At 33.8% G+C, this 20793-nt stretch overlaps 1 protein-coding gene across 3 annotated transcripts in view; it reads right to left on the reverse strand.

Annotated features, from left to right (window-relative positions):
* RBL1 (RB transcriptional corepressor like 1) overlaps positions 1-20793 on the reverse strand; it is a 53446-nt gene that overhangs the window by 24329 nt on the left and 8324 nt on the right. For 2 of the 3 annotated variants that reach the window (XM_006921793.3, XM_015597086.2), the window contains exons 4-15: positions 20690-20754; positions 20457-20585; positions 20184-20344; positions 18287-18336; positions 17501-17687; positions 16502-16668; positions 12728-12840; positions 12453-12556; positions 8300-8437; positions 6663-6827; positions 4679-4811; positions 697-963 (exon numbers count right to left, since the gene is read on the reverse strand). In XM_006921793.3, the coding sequence (XP_006921855.1) occupies positions 697-963; positions 4679-4811; positions 6663-6827; positions 8300-8437; positions 12453-12556; positions 12728-12840; positions 16502-16668; positions 17501-17687; positions 18287-18336; positions 20184-20344; positions 20457-20585; positions 20690-20754 (1679 nt within the window). The remainder of the gene's footprint in view (positions 1-696; positions 964-4678; positions 4812-6662; positions 6828-8299; positions 8438-12452; positions 12557-12727; positions 12841-16501; positions 16669-17500; positions 17688-18286; positions 18337-20183; positions 20345-20456; positions 20586-20689; positions 20755-20793) is intronic. The other variant, XM_006921794.3, reaches the window with a different exon arrangement.

Below are 20793 nucleotides of genomic sequence, written 5' to 3' on the forward strand. Positions count from 1 at the left end.
ATCTGATCTCAGAAGCTAAGCAGGGTTGGGCCTGGTTAGTACTTGGATGGGAGACCACCTGGGAAGACCAGGTGCTGTAGGCGTAAAAAATAAAAAATAAGGTGTTGTAAGTTGACAAGGTCCTTGCAATCGGTGAGGTCAACCAAGGGTTGCTTCGACTAAAAAAAAAAAAAAATTTTTTTAAAATTCTTGTTCAATATACTCATTTGTAAAGCTCAGATAAGAAAATAAGTCCTAATAAAAAGGGTAGTAAATTATAAAATGCAAAAATTAAAAAAAAATGTATAGGTTTAAAAGAAAATGTGGGACATAGGATTTTTAGGGCAGTAAAACTATTCTGTATAATACTATAATAGTTGATATGTGTTATTAGCCATTTGTCAAAACCCATAGAGTGTACAATATCTAGAGTGAACCCTAATATAAAGTATGGATATGGGGTGATGATAATGTATCAACATCGGCTCATCGATTGTAACAAATGTACCATTCTGGTGCGGGAATGCTAACGGTGAGGGAGGCTGTGTGTATATGATGGGGAGAGGGTATATAGGAAATCGCTGTGTTTTCTACTCTAAAAAATAAAAATTAAAAAATTCTGGATTAGAAAGGCCACATGATTTAGTCCAGTAAGGCATTTCTTAACTCTTTATCCAAATCAGAAAAAAACATAAAATAAATGCATTAAAATGTTACCGTGCAATGGGATTGTAACTTTATGTCCTGTTGTCTCTGTTACTATGGCTGTGGTCATTGTTAGAAGACGTTGCCCAGGTGAAATTGATAGGTTTTCAGCGGTAATGCTTAAAGAAGGGGCAATTTTCAATTTTGTTCCTTCTGTTATGATCCTGTCCATAAGCATTTCCTTTGGGGGGTCCTCCCCAAAAAGTCTTCTCTTAGCACTCCCTGCGGTAGGAGAACTGTAGCGTTCATGGACAGATATTGGAGACAACGGTTGCATATCTGAAAAAGACAAAAGCAAATATAAAAGGTTGATATGTATTCCAAAATAATAAACCAGGTTCACTCATTCATTCAACAAACAGATATTGAGTTACTATGGTAGGTACTAGGGATTTGGCAGTGAAAAACTTAGCTTCTATCCTCACATCAAGTTTAGTGGGGGAGAGAGGCCTGAAAGAAGTCATTACAATAAAATGTGAAAATTATGATAGCTCATCTTTCTGGTTTCTTTAACCTCTACCTACAAGAAAGGAGCAAAATGTTAAGAGTAAAGCAGAAGCTCAGAGGTAGGGTGAGGTAACCACTAAATTTAAGTAGTAGTCGAATTAGCTTGTTTCTCAATCTTGTCTAGTAAATAAGATCTTAGAAGATGAAAAAAATCAGTTATTTGGTTCACAGTTTTGCCTTATACTCCCATACTCCCACACTTTGAGCAATTTAAGGCAGTACTGTAGCTTTCTAATTTAGTAGACAGAGATCGTCTTTTATAAGCCCACAAGAAGATGAAGATGAGTAAGGTGATACGACTGCTTAACTTGCCTTAATCTGAGGGCTGGCAGTAGTATGTTGATTAAAAAGACAGTAAGGGTATGAATTATGTTTCTCTTCTTGTGCAATCCTATAGGAACTTCTCTCCTTTCTCTCTCTGCTAGGTGCAAAGGTTTTCCTAGCCTCTTACAGCCCTATGTCTTTTTCTACAATTCTTCCCCACTTTCCCAAACCATTGTTTTTTAAAGGTATATAATATGCTTTTAAAGTAAAAGCATTTCATTATTTATTTTTACATTCACTAGATAGGTAATTAGCCATATAGTCTGTCTTCAAAATATACTTAAAAGATATAAAAATTACCTCTGGTATAAAAATTACATGACAGTTCTTCGTACTACTGAGGTGAGTGGTGAAACAGTCACAATTTAATAAATATCTCTTCATAATTCTGGGGGTTATGAAAGCAGTCTGACTTCCTATCCTCAGTAAACAAGTGGAAAGTGCTACTACAGCTTCCACTGCCCTTAACAGGGCCTTACGTGGATGTCTTATGTCTAAGAAATCCAAGGCAGCCCTTGAATCTAACTAGGAATGTTCAAAGCTGACATTTCAAGGGAGGATTCACTTATAGTCATGAAGTTAGCTATAAATCCCTTGAAATATCTTTTCCTAGCATAATACTGGAAAAGCTACAGTGGACACTCAACAAAAATTTAATAATGTACAAAGTAATAAATTGTCTTTTTCTCCCTAGAGTCAAGGCTCAATATTATCATTTTCTAAGGATTTTGTTATTTAATTTCCTTGTCTGAGCTCTTATAAGAAAATAACTTTTTCCTCTAATTATAAAAATAATATTTTCCCTGAATGTTCACAACAGCATTATTCATAACAGCCAACAAATGAAAATAACTGAAATGTCTATCAACTAAAGATTAAACAAACAATATCCATACAATATTACTCAATCATAAAGATAAATGAAGTGGTGGTACATGCGGCAACATCAATATATCTCAAAAACATGATAAATGAAAGAAGCCAACTATAAAGGCCACATATTGCATGATTCCATTTATATGAAATGTCCAGAATAGGCAAATCCATAGAGACAAAAAGGAGATTAGTAGTTACAGGGGCTTGAGGGAGGAGGAACTGGAGAGTGATTCTTACTGAATATGGGGTTCTTTTTGGGGGTGATAAAGATGTTCTGGAATTAGATAATGGTGATAATTGTATAGTCTTGTGAATATTCTAAAAACTACTGAATTGTATACTTTAAAAGGCTTAATTTTATGGTATGTGAATTACATCTCAATTAAAAAAAAAAAAAAACACTGAAAAACATTCAAACAATACCAAAAACTAAAATGAAGAAAGTAACACTCACTCAAAATCCCACCACCTAGAGAGAATCACATTTTGGTGACCATTCTTCATGATCTTAGTTCTCAGATCTCTAGCTAGGCTAGAGAGAGATACATACTCTCTCTCAACAGTCTGTCTGTCTGTGTGTCACATACACACATACGGAGTTCATGCTTTGTGCAGTTCCAATATGCAGACATTTCAGCTACCACAGTTTAAATTAATAACAGCCCTAACAAAACAGTTCAAATTTCAAATTTCAGTTGCCATGGTATATTGCCTGTGAGTAAATGTATAAACTACAAACTTCAGTCCACAAATCATTATGTAAATAACAGATGGGCCTCATGATCAGTGACCAGTCATGTCACTTCTTTCAAAGTCTGTTAGTGACTGGTCAGGGAACATCTGTTATTCAATTTATGCAGACAGAAAAGCACAGAGTTGTGTTGCCTCCCTGTCTCCCAGTGATAAGACCACCCAACATTTTACAAAATAGATAAAAGAGAGAAATATCCAAAAAAAAAAAAAAAGATAAAAGTACAAAAAAGTGAAAATGATGAAAGTGAAATTGAAACAGTGTCAATAAAATTATAGAAGAAAAGCTGACTCTAGTAATGGTGACACTGCCACTGTTCAAGAGATTACATAGCCAGAAGTAGTCTGTGAGGATGAAGCTTACTGATATAAAAGGAAAGTTGCAGGAATAAAAAGGATGAAGATGTCCAACACAGAGCGATGATGGCAACTCAGATATTTCACAGCGTTGAAAGCACAAAGAATAAAATGTTGAAAGCTGATCCAAGTTTACAAAGGAACATGCCAGTTCGCCAATGAAAAAAATGCTCACTCAGTATTACAAGTTATATGAGAAGGTGGCAAGCATTGTTTAAAATATTCTTTGTAAGTTTTTAAAAAAATAAGTAAAACATTTTTATTCTCAATGTTTCCAGTGTTTTAAATTATACTGTACTAAGTAAATATGAACTATTTTCTCATTTCTCTAAACATAAACAACCGATAGAGAATTTTTAATTTTTAAAGTTTTGAAAAGATTTTTAAAGGTCATCCTAATTATTTCCATTGCTTATAAAGACTGTTTTACATGACAGCTTACACATTTTTATATCTTGCACTACATGTAAAGCAAAGCATATGCAAGCATGCGTGCACGCGCACATACACACACAGTTCGCAAATGGATCTATAGCTACTTTACTATGTAAGCTGAATACTTACTCATCTGAAGTTTGTTCAGGTCAAAAGATTCTGATTTTTAAAAAAAATTCAAGACCCACATAATCCAATAGAAGCACATATCAGTTTGCTATATGACAAGAGAAAATATGGAAGAATGCACTAAAATCTTCCTATTAAGAAGGCTCAAATGAACTATTTTTAAGAGAATATGGCGAAGTCACTTTTTAGATGAACTTAAGCATCCCAAAGAGTTACATACTCTGCTTTAAATATTTACCTTTCTATAGAGACATGCACAGACAGAGAAAGACTGTAACTTGTCACATTTGGAAAGTAGGTATTTAACTTATTTAAATAGTTTTATATCAGTATTTAGGAAAGGTTGTTAGCATTTAGGAAAGGCCAAAATACTATTTTCTCAATAGTTCGTATTACAATGAAAAAATAGATTATATTCAAAATCAGATTGGAAATCTTATTACTTTAATATAAAAAAGTATAAAATGAGCCACACAAAGTTGCTGACATAAGCATTAAACCCCATTTCAAATCCTGATGAAGAAATTAGATTTCTTAATAATATATTAAGACTTGAAATTTTCTCTAAAAAAATTATCTTTGTTATTTTTCACTGTTTTGCCAATGTTGAACCTACCCCTTCGAAGATTCCCACTATCAGTCCGAACTTCTTTGACCCTTGGATGCATTAGAGGAGACATTGGCATCATAGGAAGATGTCCCTGTACATTTCCTCCATTTCCTGTTTCAAAGTTATTTGGGAATATAACCTGTAAAAAACAAAAGCCCTTTGTTTTATATACAGATAAATCCACTGATGAAAATTTATAACAGAAAAAATGAGAAAAAAGTCTTAACTTCTTTTACTATTTTATTTCCCTTTCCTTCTTTCTTCTCCATAAAATGTAACAAATTGCATAAAGTGCTCAATAGTTAATGTTAAATGTATGTAAAGAGTTCATCTTACTTAATCTTATAATTTATCTATTTAAGTTTATTGATCATTAGAAGTAAACCTGTGAGGTACACACTATCGTTTTCCACTTAGAAATGAGAAACTAGGGGCTCAAAATGTTTAATTTGCCCAACAACACACTACTACTAAGTAAAAGAGCAAGAGCTTCAACTCAAATCCTTTTCCATCAAGTTCATAGCTTTTTTTCATTTTCCCAATAGATTCTACAATGGAAATATTGATGACTACTGAAGATTGCCCCATTAGTCACAGTGCTGCAAAAGATGAAGGGAAGGCAGATTTCAAGAAACCATTTTCTTTTAAGTTCTTCCTGGTCTTGGGCAGTTCCTTCAATAGTTTGGGATTGAGGAAAAGTTCAAAGAAATTAAACCATAAGGAGACACAGAAAAGCAAAAATAAGATGAAAAGATAGGAGTTACAAAAAAAATAACACAAGGGTGGAGGGAAAAATATTTCTCATGCAGTATTAAAATGTTAAATGTGTTATTTGTATGTAGTAGGTGCAAATTTTTGACTTTTTTATTCTAAATACTACTAAAAACATTTAATTCTTCACACGGACATTTGAAAAATTTAAAATGATGGAATTAGTGGTTTCTTAGATATGACGTCAAAAGCATTAGCAACAAAAGAAAACAAATAGATAAATTGGACAAAGACAACCCACAAAATGGGAGCAAAGTTTTGCAAATCATATTGGATATGGTAGTTCTGTCTACAATACATAAAGAATTCCTATAACTCAATAATAAAAAGATAAATAACCCAATTAAAAAATGGGCAAAGGATCTGAATAGATATTTCTCTAACGAGGATATACAAATGGTCAATGAGCACATGAAAAGATGTTGAACATCATTAGCGATCATGGAAATGCAAATAAAAACCATGAGATATCACTTCATGCCTACTAGAATGAAGTTCTAAAACACCTATTGGAGAGGATATGGAAAAACTGAAATTATCATACACTGATAGTAGGAATATTAAATGGTACAGCCACTTTGGAAAACAGTCTGACAGTTTCCTCAAAGCTTAAACAATTACTATACAACCCAGCAATTCCACTCCTAGACATATACCGAAGAAAAATGAAAATGTATGTCCACAGAAAAACTTGTGCATGACTGTTCATACCAGCATTATTCATAACAGCCAAAAGGTGAAACAACCCAAATGTCTATCAGTTGATAAATGGATAAACAAAATGGTATATCCATGCAATGGAATATTATTAAGCAATAAAAAGGAATGAAGTGCTGATACATACCACAACATGGATGAACTATGAAAACATTATGGTAAGTGAAAGAAGCCAGTCACAAAGTAATATCATATATTGTGTAATTCCGTTTATATTAAATATCCAGAAAAGGCAAACCAATGGAAACAGAAAGCAGATTACTGATTGCTTAGGGCTAGGGAGAAGATAGGGGATAGGGAAGTGATAGTTAATGGGTGTGGTTTCTTTCTGAGATGATAAATATGTTCTTAAATTGACAGTGGTGACAACTGCATCTATGAATATACTAAAAACCACTGACTTGGACACTTTAAAAGGGTGAACTTTATGGTATGTGAATTATATCTCAATAAAGCTGTTATTTTATAAAATGACAGGATTATCAGCCTTGCCCTGACTCACTTCTTCACAAGTAGGAACTTTGTTTGCAGAAGTCTGGAGAGCCTCCCACAATGCTGAATCGTGACTCCATGCTAAACTCTCCAAAATCTGTTCTTCAATGCTGTTCAGGTGTTTCACCATGTCCCTTGAAAGTCCCTCCTCTGAGCGGATCACCACTTCAATAACCTGGAGACAAGAATATTTAGATGGTAATGTAGTCTCAAGTAGACAATTCTAAACTAGGCCTGCATGTAGGGCTAGCTCTGGTCTTATTAATTACATAGAACCAACGATATCTTTGAACCATAATTCCATGGCTTATTAATATGTTTTAATTTATAAAGGAGTTTTTAGATCTTCAAAATATTTTCACATACATTTGTTTTTATTTTCTTTTATACATGGAAAACTGAGGCATTATAGGTGAAAACTGGTCAACAGCCCAATAGTGGTAGAAGTCAGGCATTGGGTTCCCAGTCCAGAGCTATTTTGAATTTACTGCCCCTTCTCAGACTATTCTTCTAATAGCTCAAAAGAACATATTTAAAAGAAATTTTGTTTATATATACTATAATTCCATTTCAATAAGAGTAAATATCTAAAACAAAGTTACACAAAGAAAATTAATAGTGACTCTTATCTATAATTAGAATTATATGTAGTTTTAATTTTTACATTTATGTGTATTTTCTGTTTTTCTTAAAGAAGTATAAATTATGTGGTTAAAAATAAAGGCATTTAACTGCTTAAATGAAAAAAGGATGTTATAAATAAAAATAAACTGCTATTAAGTGAGGGCAAAAACAACTTTTTCCTTAAATAAAATTATATATATTTCCTAATAGAAAAGCTGGATACACACATCAACATTAAAGCAAGTATGCAGAAGCAACTGTCTCTAAGAAACCAAAAAAATATTTAAATCCTACTTGGTCAACAATTTAAATAAATAAGCTTTCCAATGATCTGCATTTCCTACAACTTTAGTCATATTTTAGGTGTAAAAATTTAACTCTTCAAACTAACTTTCTATCATCAATAGTTTGAAAGTAGTCTGGATAACAAAATATTAACTAAGTCATGCCAATTAGTGTCACGGTAGCCTCAGTCTTAAATTTGTACACTGGGTAACATTAAATGTTATTATAGCTGTGACCTCTATGTTGTGACCTAAGAAAAAGGTCAATAAAAATAGTTCTAGCAGAAAAATAGGATAAGTAAATAATAAGATTCATCCACAATGAATTAGCTCAAATTTGGGGAAGAAGCACAATCTGTTATTACAGCTTCATTATCTAGACGATAACCATAATTAATTACAGACCTTTTCTTTCTCCTGGCAGGAAGACTTTTTGCTTTTTATCCTATTTAACAGGATTATGATTTTCACTCATAAATATGAAAAATTCAAAGTTAACTACTTAGTTTCTGATCATGCAAGTCAGTGATGGGAAAATGAACTGAAGCTGTGAGATTGGCTTATTTTACATATACCCTCATCCATCTCCTTTGTCTTTAATACCACTCAAAGGAATATATGTTTTCAGAATACCTCTGGAAAGATTTTTCAAACATCACTACGGCTTGTTTCTTCAGCACTAAAATAAATAGGATGCTTATGTGAGGTATACCACAATAGAACTTTGCTTTTGTCTCACCTTATAAAAATAAAATGGTCGTAAATTGAGGACTTCAATAATCCAGGGAAAAGTACGAGGTGAGCTGTAGGCAAAGAGCACAATTTCCAAACAACAGGCCATCAAGGAACGATGAAATATATCTTGCTCTAAAAGAACCTTAAAGAAGAGAAAGACCATCATTTAATATTTCTAGCAATTTCAGCCTTTGCCATTCTATAAAGAAGACTATAGAAACAAGGTAAAATAACTTGTGCACATTATATTATACTAGATTATCAGAGATAAAAATTTTGAGTTCACAAACTGGTAAGGAGTTTTCTTATAATACATAATCCTGCTCAGTAGTAGATATATTTAAATGAGGCATACACTACAGTCTGCTTTGAAAATTGAGTAAATAATAAAATTGTCAATATTCCCATCATCAAGAGAAAAGCATTAGGATTAGTTCCTTTTTTTAAATGACAGTTTTATGACAACATAAGGGTTTATTAATCAAAACACTAAAATAGAAGGTATTAGAATGTCACAGCTAAGACTTTAAAAAGCTCAGAGAAAGAAATAGTTTACTAAGAAGAGAATGTCCTGGTTCATCATTGAGTTTAAGATTTAACATCAGTTTTCAGTTTTAAATATGCTGTTTGTCGCCATCCTTCTTTCAAATATCACTCCAGTCTATGGCCATGTCACCCTGAACATGCCCAATCTCATCGGATCTCTGAAGATGAGCAGGGTCAGGCCTGGTTAGTACTTGGATGGGGGTGAGCACCTAGGAATACCGGGTGCTGTACGCATTTAAAAAAAAAAAAGGAAAAAAAATATCATTCCAAATCAACAAAGAGAATAAGAAACAGAAACTATTTTGGAAAAAACTAGGAGTCATCCGTAACTGCTAACCATAACATATGAAACCTGGAAGGGGATGGAAGGATGACAAATTATTCAGTAGAAAGTAGGACAGTCAAACGTGAGGGCCCAAAGAGAGATACTTAAAACAGATGTGTCTGCTCTAGGCAACCTGGGAAGAAACAAAGCAACTGAAGGCACAGGCAGAATAGAAAGTAGGGGTTGGGCCAGAGGCCAACAAGGACGGATGATCTGAAAGTTTGTAGTAGTTAGAACTACCTACCCAACCCCCCACTGTAAGGAGTCAGATGTCAGGCCTTTAGTCTATCCCAACAGGGATCTGAAGAATTATTCTGTATAGAACTGAACTAGAGAGACTCCGAACTCGAGAATATGAGCCATAGAAGAGACTAAGGATTTAGGTGACAGTCTGCAGACTGAATTGTGAGACCACATTTCCCTTCCTTGTTCTGTTCCACAACACTAACAGCAAGGCAAGAGATTCGCAGATACTTCTCTAGAGAAACTGAAATATTACCGAAAACCCTTTAAGAACACCAACAATTGAGGGTCCCTAATACTACATGATCACCCGAGGCTGTTGTACTTTTAGGCCCACTCTTGCACACAGAACTTTGAACCAAACTGTTTTGTCAACGTAATGGTTTATTAATGTTTCATTTTTAGTGCTTCATTCAAATATAAGTGACTATCTAAGAATAATCCAACATTTGAGGAAAGCCTCCGATTGAAAGATAAAGATACAAAACATACAGGAAAGAAACTCAGAGGAAACAGATAATGTAGGCAACAAGAGAAAACCTCAAAGAAATATCAATTAATAATCTCAGGGAGCAAAAAAGAGATCTTAGAAATGAAAATATAGGTAAAATAAAAAGTTCATTAGAATTGGATGATGAAAAGTTGAATATCCTTAGAATTAGAACAAAAAGACAAAGAAATGAAAAAACAGAGAAGAAAATAAGATCAATCCAAGTTCCCTCATCTAAAAAATAAAAGTTCCAGAGAGATAAATTGGTAGGCAATATATTATCTAAGAAATAATGCAATAAAATGACCCAAAACCACAAGACGAAAATTTCAGGACTGAAAGAGCAATTCCGTAGGAATATCTAACACATGAATAAAAAGATCCACAATAAGGCATTTCATTATAAATTTCAGAACATCGGTAATAAAAAGATACTAAAATTCCAGAAAGTAAACACGATCACATATCAAAACTGAGAATTAGAATGCCATTGGACTTCAAATTAGTGACTGGAATCTAGAAGATAATGGAGCAATGTCTTCAAAATCATTAAGGAAAATGATTGTCAATACAGAATTCCATACACAATTATCAATCAAATGTGAGTCTAAAATACATTCATGAAGAGTTTTAAAAAGGGACTCAAGGCAAGGTAAAGTTTTCACACCTTACTCGAACTGGTAAAATAATTATGGTCTATAACAGTGGACTGTGAAGTTATGTATATATGATGTAATGCCCAGAGCAACCACTAAAACAATCAATACAAAGAGATTCTAGTCAAAAAATGTTCAAGTAATCCATAGGAAAGTAGGTAAAAGAAAATAGAGAAATAAAAAACAGAACAAATTGAAAACAACAAACAAAATGGTAGGCTTATGCCATAACATATCAATTAATTAAATGTTAAGTGGTCTAAATTTACTAACAAAAAGAGACTGACAGAGTAGATAAAAACACATGACTCAATTCTATGCTGCCTACTATAAGAAACTCACTTCAAAGACAATAATACAGCTGGCTTGAAAACAAAAGGATATAAAAAGATATATCATACAAACATTAATCAAGAGAACAGGAGTGGCTATAAATATCTGATAGACTTTGGAAGAAGGAAAATTATCAGGTTCAAAGAGAGACATTTTATCATGATAAAATGATCAATTTACCAAGAATTCTTGCACAGCAATCCTTGATTTGTATGTATCAAACAGAAGAGCTTCAAAATATGTGAATTAAAAAAAAAACCTGATAGAACTGAAAGGAGAACTAGATAAATCCACAATTATATCTGGAGACTTCAATACCGTTCTCTCAATAATTGGTAGAACTAGACAGAAAAACAGCAAGGATATGGAAGAACTCAATAACACCATCAGGCAACAAAACAGAATTGACATTTACAGAACATTCTATCCAACAACAGCCTAATACACATTCTTTTCAATTTACCAAGCTACACCATGTCCTATGCCATAAAATAAACCTCAACAAATTTAAAAGAATTGAACTCATATAGTCAGTGTTTCAAAAGTGTAGAAATGGAAAACATATTAGTGGCTGAAGGGAGTGAGTGTGACTATAAAGGAGTAGCATGAGGGAGATCTTTACAGTGACAGAACAGTTCTGTATCTTGATTTTGGTGGCAGTTATATAGTCTACACATGTGACAACAACCGTTAAGAGGGAGAGGTATACATTGTCCCAATGTCAGTTTCTTAATTTGATATTGTATTATATAAAATGTAACCACTGGTGAAAACTGAGTACATGAGACCTCTCTGTACTACTTTTACAACTTTCTGTAAATCTATAATTATTCCAAAATAAAAATTCAAAAATTTACTTCTTTCTCAGTAATCTATAGAAGAAGGATATGTTCTATCAAATATTAGCATAGATCATAAAAGAGAAAGACATGTAATCTAGAAAAAAGGAGAATCAACAAAGAAGAGAGATGAAAATCCCCAGGGTGAAAACGAAGAGAAATTTTATTATAATAGTTATGCAGCACCCCTAGATATCAACTTGTTCCTACTGGAATTGAAGGTCAGAGACTCTTAAGAGTGATAAGAGGGAGGGGGAGGAAACTAATAGATCATAGGACAGGTTGGACTTCTTAGAAAAATTCCTTTATGTAGCTACTGGAGAGAGTGGTCAGATTTGATCAAATGTGCAAAGAAAATGAAGCAATTTTTTAAAAAAAAAAACCACCAAGATTTTATTTCTCTAAAATCCCTGGGAGGTATGGGCAAATATCTTAATTATTAGTTGGCCTAATCATTATTAGGTAGCTGGGAATGAGGAACAAAATAAAGAACCTGAATGGATACTGATGGTGTACCAAAGACGAATTTTACATATTTCACATTTCTGCCTAGAGGTGGCTGCCTGGATGTGCCAGAGACAACTACAGCCAAGTAATATGTCATCTTTGCTAACTTTGCCATTAACCTCTGACCCCCACAATGTATTATAGAGCCTCTCAATACACTGTTTCCAGGCTTAGGATTTCTGGACCTTGCCAGTGGCTGAGAAAGCAGATTTACTTACTGACATGTCCATTCCATGAAGTCTTCGTGTTTCCTGAACCATTACAGTCTCTAATATTTTATAATACAAAATTTCTGCAAGCTTTAGTCTGTTTACAGCAAAGTCTATAAGAAAATGAAAAATGTGCTAATAAATGCAGCTGTTAAGGACAAAAGAACAAAACTTAAATCTAGTAAGTTAAGAATAGTAGAGAAGGAAAAAACTTGAATTTCTAATTTTTGGGGGACAATCTGTCTACTTTCAATGCTGTGTCAAATTTAGTTTTATCTTCTTACCTATGTGAGATCCTGGCTGTTCATCTGTTGATTGAGTATAGTGTTGGCAGAAAGTCTCTCCTATTCCTTTCACTATTTTCATAATGTTTTCCATAGGATTACGCATACAAGATCTATGAAATAAAACAGGAACCCAATTACCAGGAAAAAAAATGCCAGACTACCAACACTCCTTCTTTCAAGAATTTTTGTTTGGTTTAGTTTGGTTTTTAGTGACCAGAGTTCTATTCTCAGTTGTAAATCTAAACATGTAAACAGAATATTTCAAACAACTCTACAGCCTCTAAATAAAATCAATTGGCATACTGTTTTGGAATTTCAACATTAGAAGAGTTGATGTCTTCTATATTATGCTTATATTTATGTGACATTCTAGAAAAGGCAAAATTATAGGGACAGAAAACATATCAGTGGTTGCGAGAGGCTAGGGATGGCATAGGGGATGAATACAAATTTGGGGGAATAATGATACTATTCTATGTCTTGATTATGGTGGTGATTGTTACACAACTGTTATATATTTGTCAACTCTACATTTCATACAACTATACAGTGAAAAGAACTATTGTATATAAACTACACTTCAATAAACCTTAGATTCAAAATAGAAAGATGATGTGACACTGTTTACACACACACCCACTTATAATGGGAACAATAAACTGCATGTAGTTCTTATCTAAGCCAAAAGAATAACAAATAGACAAATACAGCACTAAAAAGGAAGATACTTGGCAAGAAGCAATTAACCCTGTTACCTTTATATTGTTACCTTTCTACCAAATTCAGAAATGACAAAGAAAGCCAAGACTGTGAAAAAGAAAGTGATTTGCCCAAAGCCAAATAACTAGTGCAGGGCTCGGCACTCCTACTCAGCATGTTCGAACAGACCAGTATCATATTCGGACAGGTAGGTAGCATACATAGCAAAAATACGTTCTTATCAAGTTCTTCTAACGCAGAACTCTGCTCCTTGAATTTTTTTCTTCTAACTAGGTTCTTTGTCTTTTTTTATGTTGTAAAAAACATAATGAATTTACCCTCTTAATTTTTAAGTGTATATTTTAGTATTGCTATGAGCATACTGTTGTAAAATAGATCTCTTGAACATTTTCATGTTGCATGACTGAAACTCTATTCCCACTGAACGACTCCTCATTTCCCCCTCCCTCAACCCCTGGCAACCACTATTCTACTTTCTATTTCTATCAATTTGATTACTTTAGATGCTGCGTAGCAGTATCTAATTTCATTTAGCATAATGTCCTCAAGGTTCATTTATGTTGTAGCATGACAGGATTTCCTTCTTTTGAAGACTTGAATGTTCCATTGTATTTACCACATTTTCTTTACTCATTCGCCCACTGATAGGATATTTGTTTCCACATCTTGGTTATTTTGAGTAATGCTGCAATGAATTTGGGTATGCAAATATCTTTGAGATCCTGTTTTCAATTCTTTTGGATATATACCCAGGAGTAGTATAACTAGGTCATATAAATTCTATTTTTAATTATTTAAGGAACCTCCATACTGTTTTCCACATCAGCTATACCATTTTATTATCTCACCAACAGTGTGCCAGGGTTCCAATTTCTTCACATACTCAACACTTGTAATTTCCTGTTTTAGATAATGGCCATTCTAATGAGTGTGAAAGGATATTTCGTTGTGGTTTTTCTCTGATAATTAGTGATGTTCAGACTTTTTTTCATATGCTTGTTTTTCAGAATTGTTTCCATATGCAACTTGTATATCTTCTTTAGAAAAATGTCTATCCAAGTCATTTCGCCACTTTTTAATTAGGTGATTTGGGGGGGGGGTGGGTGTTATTGAATTGTAGCAATTCTTTATATACTCTGGCTATCAACTCTTTACCTGATATACGGTTCACATTACTTTCACCTCTTCCAACAGATTGTCTTTTACCCTGTTATTTCCTTTGATATACAGAAGTATTTGAGTTTGATATAGTCCCATTTGTCTATTTTTGCTTTGGTTACTTGTACTTTTGGTGTCATATCTAATAAATCATTGCACAATCCAATGCCACGAAGATTTCTTCCTGTTTTCGTCTAGTTGTATAGTTTCAGGTCTCATGTTAAGAGGCTTAATCTATTTTGAGTTAACTTTTACATATGGTGTAAGATAAGAGTCCACCTTCATTCTTTTGCATATAGACATTCCATTTTCCCAACACCATTTGTGGAAGAGACTATCCTTTCCCCACAGTGTAGTCTTGGCACCCTTGTCAAAGATCATTTGACCATATACATGAAAATTTATTTTGGGGCTCTCTTGTCTGAGCATTGGTCTATATGTCTGTCCTTATGTCAATACCATACTGTTTTGATTACTGTAGCTTTGTAATATCTTTTGAAATGAGGAAGTGTGAGGCCTCCACTTTGTTCTTTCTCAAGATTATTTTGGCTATTAAAGGTCCTTTGAAATTCCATATGAATTTCGATTTTTTTTCTACTTTGGAAAAAATGCCTTTGGGATATGATATTGATTACAGTGAATCTGTAGATCGCTTTGGGAAATATGGACATTTTAACATGAAATCTTCCAATCCATGAACATGGAATGTCTTCCATTTATGTTTCTAGGTTGTCTTTTGCACTGTTTCCTTCCTTCCTTCTCTTGTTGCTATATTTGACCTGCCACTTCTTTTCACCTTGTTCATGCTTAAATGGGGAGTTCAGTCCAGATCTATTTAATCAAATGTTATGAGATCTTCACAATAGCCTTCCTACCTTACCTGTAATCTGCTTAACTTCTGAACTGTGTTTGAGGCTGGGGACTGTTCTGTCCACTTTTCTGTAGACTGAAGGTTTAGGGAGTAGGGGTAGAACTCAGCTGCTATGGTCAGCTTTTGCCGGAGGACCAAGGCTTTGATTTCTCTTTTGAGATTTAGTGAAATGTCTTCATTCCAGGCTTTACTACACCTAGTCAGGGATATCTTCTAGTTCTATGAGGATCTTTCCCCAAATTAGTATGGGACTTTAGAAAATGGCAGGCCTTGAGTTTTTCACATTTCTGCCATGATCTTGGTGGTGGTATACAGGGACTTTCACTTGGGGAGGTTTCTGACATTTCACCCACCTGTCTACTCACTCCATTTGTTTCTCTCCACATCTGGGTATTAATGAGCATTCTTGGAGATGGGAATACCAGAATTATCTATTTCCTTTGTTAACAACCCCTCTGAAAATTTATAGCATAAAATCATATCCCTCACCTTATTTGGTTGCTACTGGTAAAGATTTTGCTGGTTTTTACTATTATTCTCTTATTTCATTAAGTATTAGGAAAGAAGGTTCTCTGATCTGACTTCATTTTATCATCTTCACTAGGAAATTTGCCTCTTTTTCTTAAACGACTGCATAAAATTCCATTTTATGGCTGCACCATCAACATGTAATAAATCCCCCATCTGATGGGCATGTAAATTGAACCCATTTAAAGACACTGTAAAAAGAAAGACAATAATGCATAACCTCGGGGTAGTTATAAGAGTGGAATGTCAGAGCTCAATAACCCTTAAGATGTATTTAAACTTAAAAGTCTGTAATAATATGAAATAATATCTACATCTAATTTTTGGTAGGTATTTCTACCTAATTTTAGGCCAACATACTTTGTAATTGAAATGGTATAGTAAAACTTGCCAAATGTATATCTACTATCTTAAGAATTCTGAATATATTGAAAAAGGAATGGAATACGGAATCTAAAAAGGGACATTTAGAAAAATAATAATATTGTACTTACTCAAAAATATTTATAAGTTGTTCACTTGGTGCATTTTTCAGTCCAGCTACAATACTTTGTAACCGGCTCACACTTTGGGTGGCTGAAGCAACAGGAGTAATGACTGCTTCTTTTTCTCGTAAATATCGCCGTCCTGTCAGTGGGGTAGAAGGTGCAAATGATGTTTTCTGACAAAAAAGAAAAATCTGTGAGGTTAAAAAGTTACCTTACCCCTCATGATGTGTTTAATTCAGCACATATACCATCTTCTCTATTTATATTTAAGAGGTTACTTTTTCCTCACTCTCCTGGTTAACTACCAAATTTTTGGTAACATTATTATGCTAATAACATCCTTACATTTGAGTAACACTTTTCAAAGTACTTACTATCTATAATCTCATTTTCTCTTCATAACATTCATTTGAAATACAACATACACATTCATATTTTACATATGAGGGAACAGGCACAGAGAAGTTAAAAAATTTAAGGTGACAAAGTTAATGGCAGAGCTTGGAATCAGACTTAGGTTTTCTATCTTCTAGACTAGTGATTTTTCTATTAGACCTCATCCTCCAACCCATTTTACACATTAATACAGAATTAAGCCTTGGTTATTAATATCAAGTCCAGAGTTATATGGCTGAAATTTGGGAATAGTACATAGTTCGACATGGGTAAGAAAACAAACTAAATTTTAAAGCAACAGAACCGTGGCTAAAGCAAGGCAAAGAAAGAATGGTAAGAAAACATAAATCCTTCTTTACGTCCAAAGTACATACTCTACTGAAAAACCCAGGTGTTCTGGGAAAATATATCCAAAACATGAAAAATAGCAAGAACAGTAAAAATACTAAATGCCATAGTTTTAGAAATTACCTTTTCAGGCTTTCATGGGAAATATGAATTAGTAGAAGAAACTCAAGATTTAACTTGAAAGATGCTTCTGCTGTTAGCAGAATCACACACAGAGAGAAAAAGATCATTCAAGACTGAGGCCAGGCTAGGTTATATTACTTTTGCAAAGTGTTGTTGAAGGTTACACTCCAAATTAACCTGTGCTGTCAGTTTCCCTAATGGGGTGTCACCAGTGAACTTTCGAGGAGTTCCAATTTCCTCTTCTGCATCTGCTCCCAAAAATATCCTCTCGTCAAAATCACCAACAGTTAAAACATATTCTTCATACTCCTTGTTCACTGCTTTGCTGAAAAGAGAATTACTTTAAGCTGCTACAATAAAACTAAATAATAAAATAAAATACAATGGATCTATCTTGATGTGAAGATAAATTTAGACTCCATAGCGTGGAAAAGCTGATGACTTTATAATTTTCATTAAATCTGCACATATAATGATATCAGAAATTCCTATCTGATGACCATTCTTCACATTCACATACACAACAATAACTTACTTCAAAAGGTGAGCAAAAGAGAATATATACTTAATCTGAAAACTATATGAACCTAATTAAGATCTGATCATTGAAGAAAAAATAGTCGCTTTGAAATATAAACACATTCTGAATTTGCCAACATTTGATTAATAAAAGAATATAAACTCAAATATAGAAGTCACTGGGTCTGTTTATGTCTTTCTCTGGAGAGGAGCTGTCTTAAGTGACAATGGTTTTTTAAAATGTACTTAAAGACATCAAGGCTTGGTGACAACACCCACTCAATGCCACTAAAACAACAGGAACTAGATTTGGAGGAGTTACCTTGATAAAATGCTTCACTTAAATTGCAACAAATCATTACTGATAGCCTATAATACTAGACTTCATTAGCGCTAGATACTTACCTATTATCAGTAAAACTGGAAAGGTCCAGGAGGCATTCTCCTTTTAAAATCTGGGAAGAATTTTGTAACATCATATAATTAAGCATATGAACATACACATAAAAACATGACATTTATCTAAATTTTTATACTGGTAGTTGTTATAAAACAGACACACATAAAACAGAACTACTAAACATCTCTTTCAGACCAGTAAAACCCAATTAGCATGCAAATAACACATTTAAAAATATTTAAAGTCAAGTTTTGAAAATACTTTAAAGTTAGTCTACAGCAGTGGTTTCCAAATTTTAGTAATATAAAAACCACTTAGGGGACTTGCTAAAAATGCAAACTGATGGACCTCAAGTCCTGAGCTGAAGTAGCATTTTTAACAAATTCCTCAAGTGATTCTGAAGAAAGCTGTCCGATTTTAAACGCTGGTCTGTGGAGAAGGAAAACTAACATATATTGAATGATTATGTGTTAGACAAGCAAAAGATTCAAAGGGAATATAAGTGCTATCACGGGTGAGGGGGAAAACTACACTGTTATTAAGACTTTTATTTATCCACACTATTTAGATTATTACACATCAAGGTTTGCAAAATCAAATGCTGTCAAAGTCATAGTTCGACATACATAACTGAGAACAGAAAGCACACTTCCCATCTTAAAAGAGGTAACCATCATTTAGCTTGACAGCAGTTACCCATGTAAAGTCATGTAGAAACTTCAAACCAGTATTGCCATAGTTTCTGATTTTTGAAAGGTTTTCACATCAAAGGTCTTTATATGTCAATTAAAAAATTGAACAAAATAAAAATTGAAATAAAGAACACCCTACAAAGGCCAAACAAAACATGTGTGGCCCATAGGCAAGAGGACTACTGTCCAAACCAGGATACTTTTGGAGTGAAAGGAGCTGCTATAATAAGTAGGCTGACAACAGCCAAACACAAGATAATCCAGGTAAACCAAGATGTATGGTCATCGTACCCAGAGACCACTAGTGTGCTACTTTTGCAAAGCATGACATACATAATCCTTAAGTTCCTTTAGAAGTTTACTGGAGATATTTAACATACAGATAAGGAGCCATGACACACACACACACACACATACACACACACACATACACACACACACACACGCACACACACACACGCACACACACACACACACACACAGACAAGAGTATACGTAGGTATATTTTAGAAAAGATAAGACTAAATACAAAAATTTGCATAAGAGGCAAAGAACCCAGTTAGGGAAGACTTTGTGCTTAGAGAAATATCTTATGATATTGGCAAAGAGGGGGACCACAGTGATGACCTAATCCAACTCCCCTTTTTTTACCAAAGAGAAAACTCAAGGCCTAGCTGGATTAAATAGCTCAATATTGGGTAAGAAATTGAGACCCAAATAAACAAGTCACTTTATAAATACAGAAATAGCTAAGTAAATTCTTGAGAAAAACCCAGAAATGCATGCAGGTAGCCTGCAAGTCGCTACAAAACTGTAAGGGATTTTCTGCTCTATTTACATGGAATTAAAGCTACAGTTGTTATACATTGTCCTACTTTTAGTAAACGGTCAGAAATTATTCAAATTGTGGCAGTAAATTAACTTATTCTGACCTCCTGCTTTTCATAATTCTTTATCAGAACCTGCTACAATTACCTCTGATGTTGTAATTACTTGACCGTACATAGTTATATTCCTCAACAGCTCAGTTTCTTAAATCAAGAAGATCATAAACCAATTCTGCATCATGACAGAGACTGAAACCTGGAAATCTTGACCCTGAGTCCTATAATGCTGAGAACTTGCTTAAAACATTGTTTTTACCTTTAAGCTTGCTGCTCCTGACCTCTAAAAAATCTCAAACATTTAATTACAATTATAAATACAGTACCTTCCTGTCAAAAAGTTTTGAAATATATGGCTTAAAGTAGTGTTCCTTTATTCCTTTGGCTTCCACTAGAAGTCCATCATGCAGTTCACACAGTATAGCAATGATACAAGGAGGTTCTTCAGGAGCCCTGAAGTCAGCATTAGGGAAATCAGATGGTAAACCTAGTTTGACAGGGTATAAAGAGCAACAAGGGGGACAAAAAAATATGGTAAATTTTTAAAACTTGTTTTCTAAAACCTGATAATCAGTTTTCAAAAATAAATAAGGTCTTACCTTTAAATGATGGATTTAGTAAGTCTCGTCTATTTGGGCATATAATGGCATTGGCAAAAATCAGATCCAAGCAGCACAGAAGTAAATGATAAGAGTTTACTAAATCATCTCCAATCATACGAAAATTACCTTTGTAAAGAAAAAAAAGAGACACAAAACCCAGAAACCTCTCATATCAAGTAGCACCAAGTTCCCACATTAGAAATGTAAAACCACGGAAAGTATCACCTTACCCTTAGTATAAACAAAGAGCGTCCAACAGAAATTAAAGAGCTCCTTAACACTGCAAGGACTCCTCCTAAAAAGGAAAAACATGTACTTTTATATGACTAACTTG

This window comes from Pteropus alecto, unplaced genomic scaffold (genome assembly GCF_000325575.1).
Source record: "Pteropus alecto unplaced genomic scaffold, ASM32557v1 scaffold45, whole genome shotgun sequence".
Taxonomy (NCBI): Eukaryota; Metazoa; Chordata; class Mammalia; order Chiroptera; family Pteropodidae; genus Pteropus; species Pteropus alecto.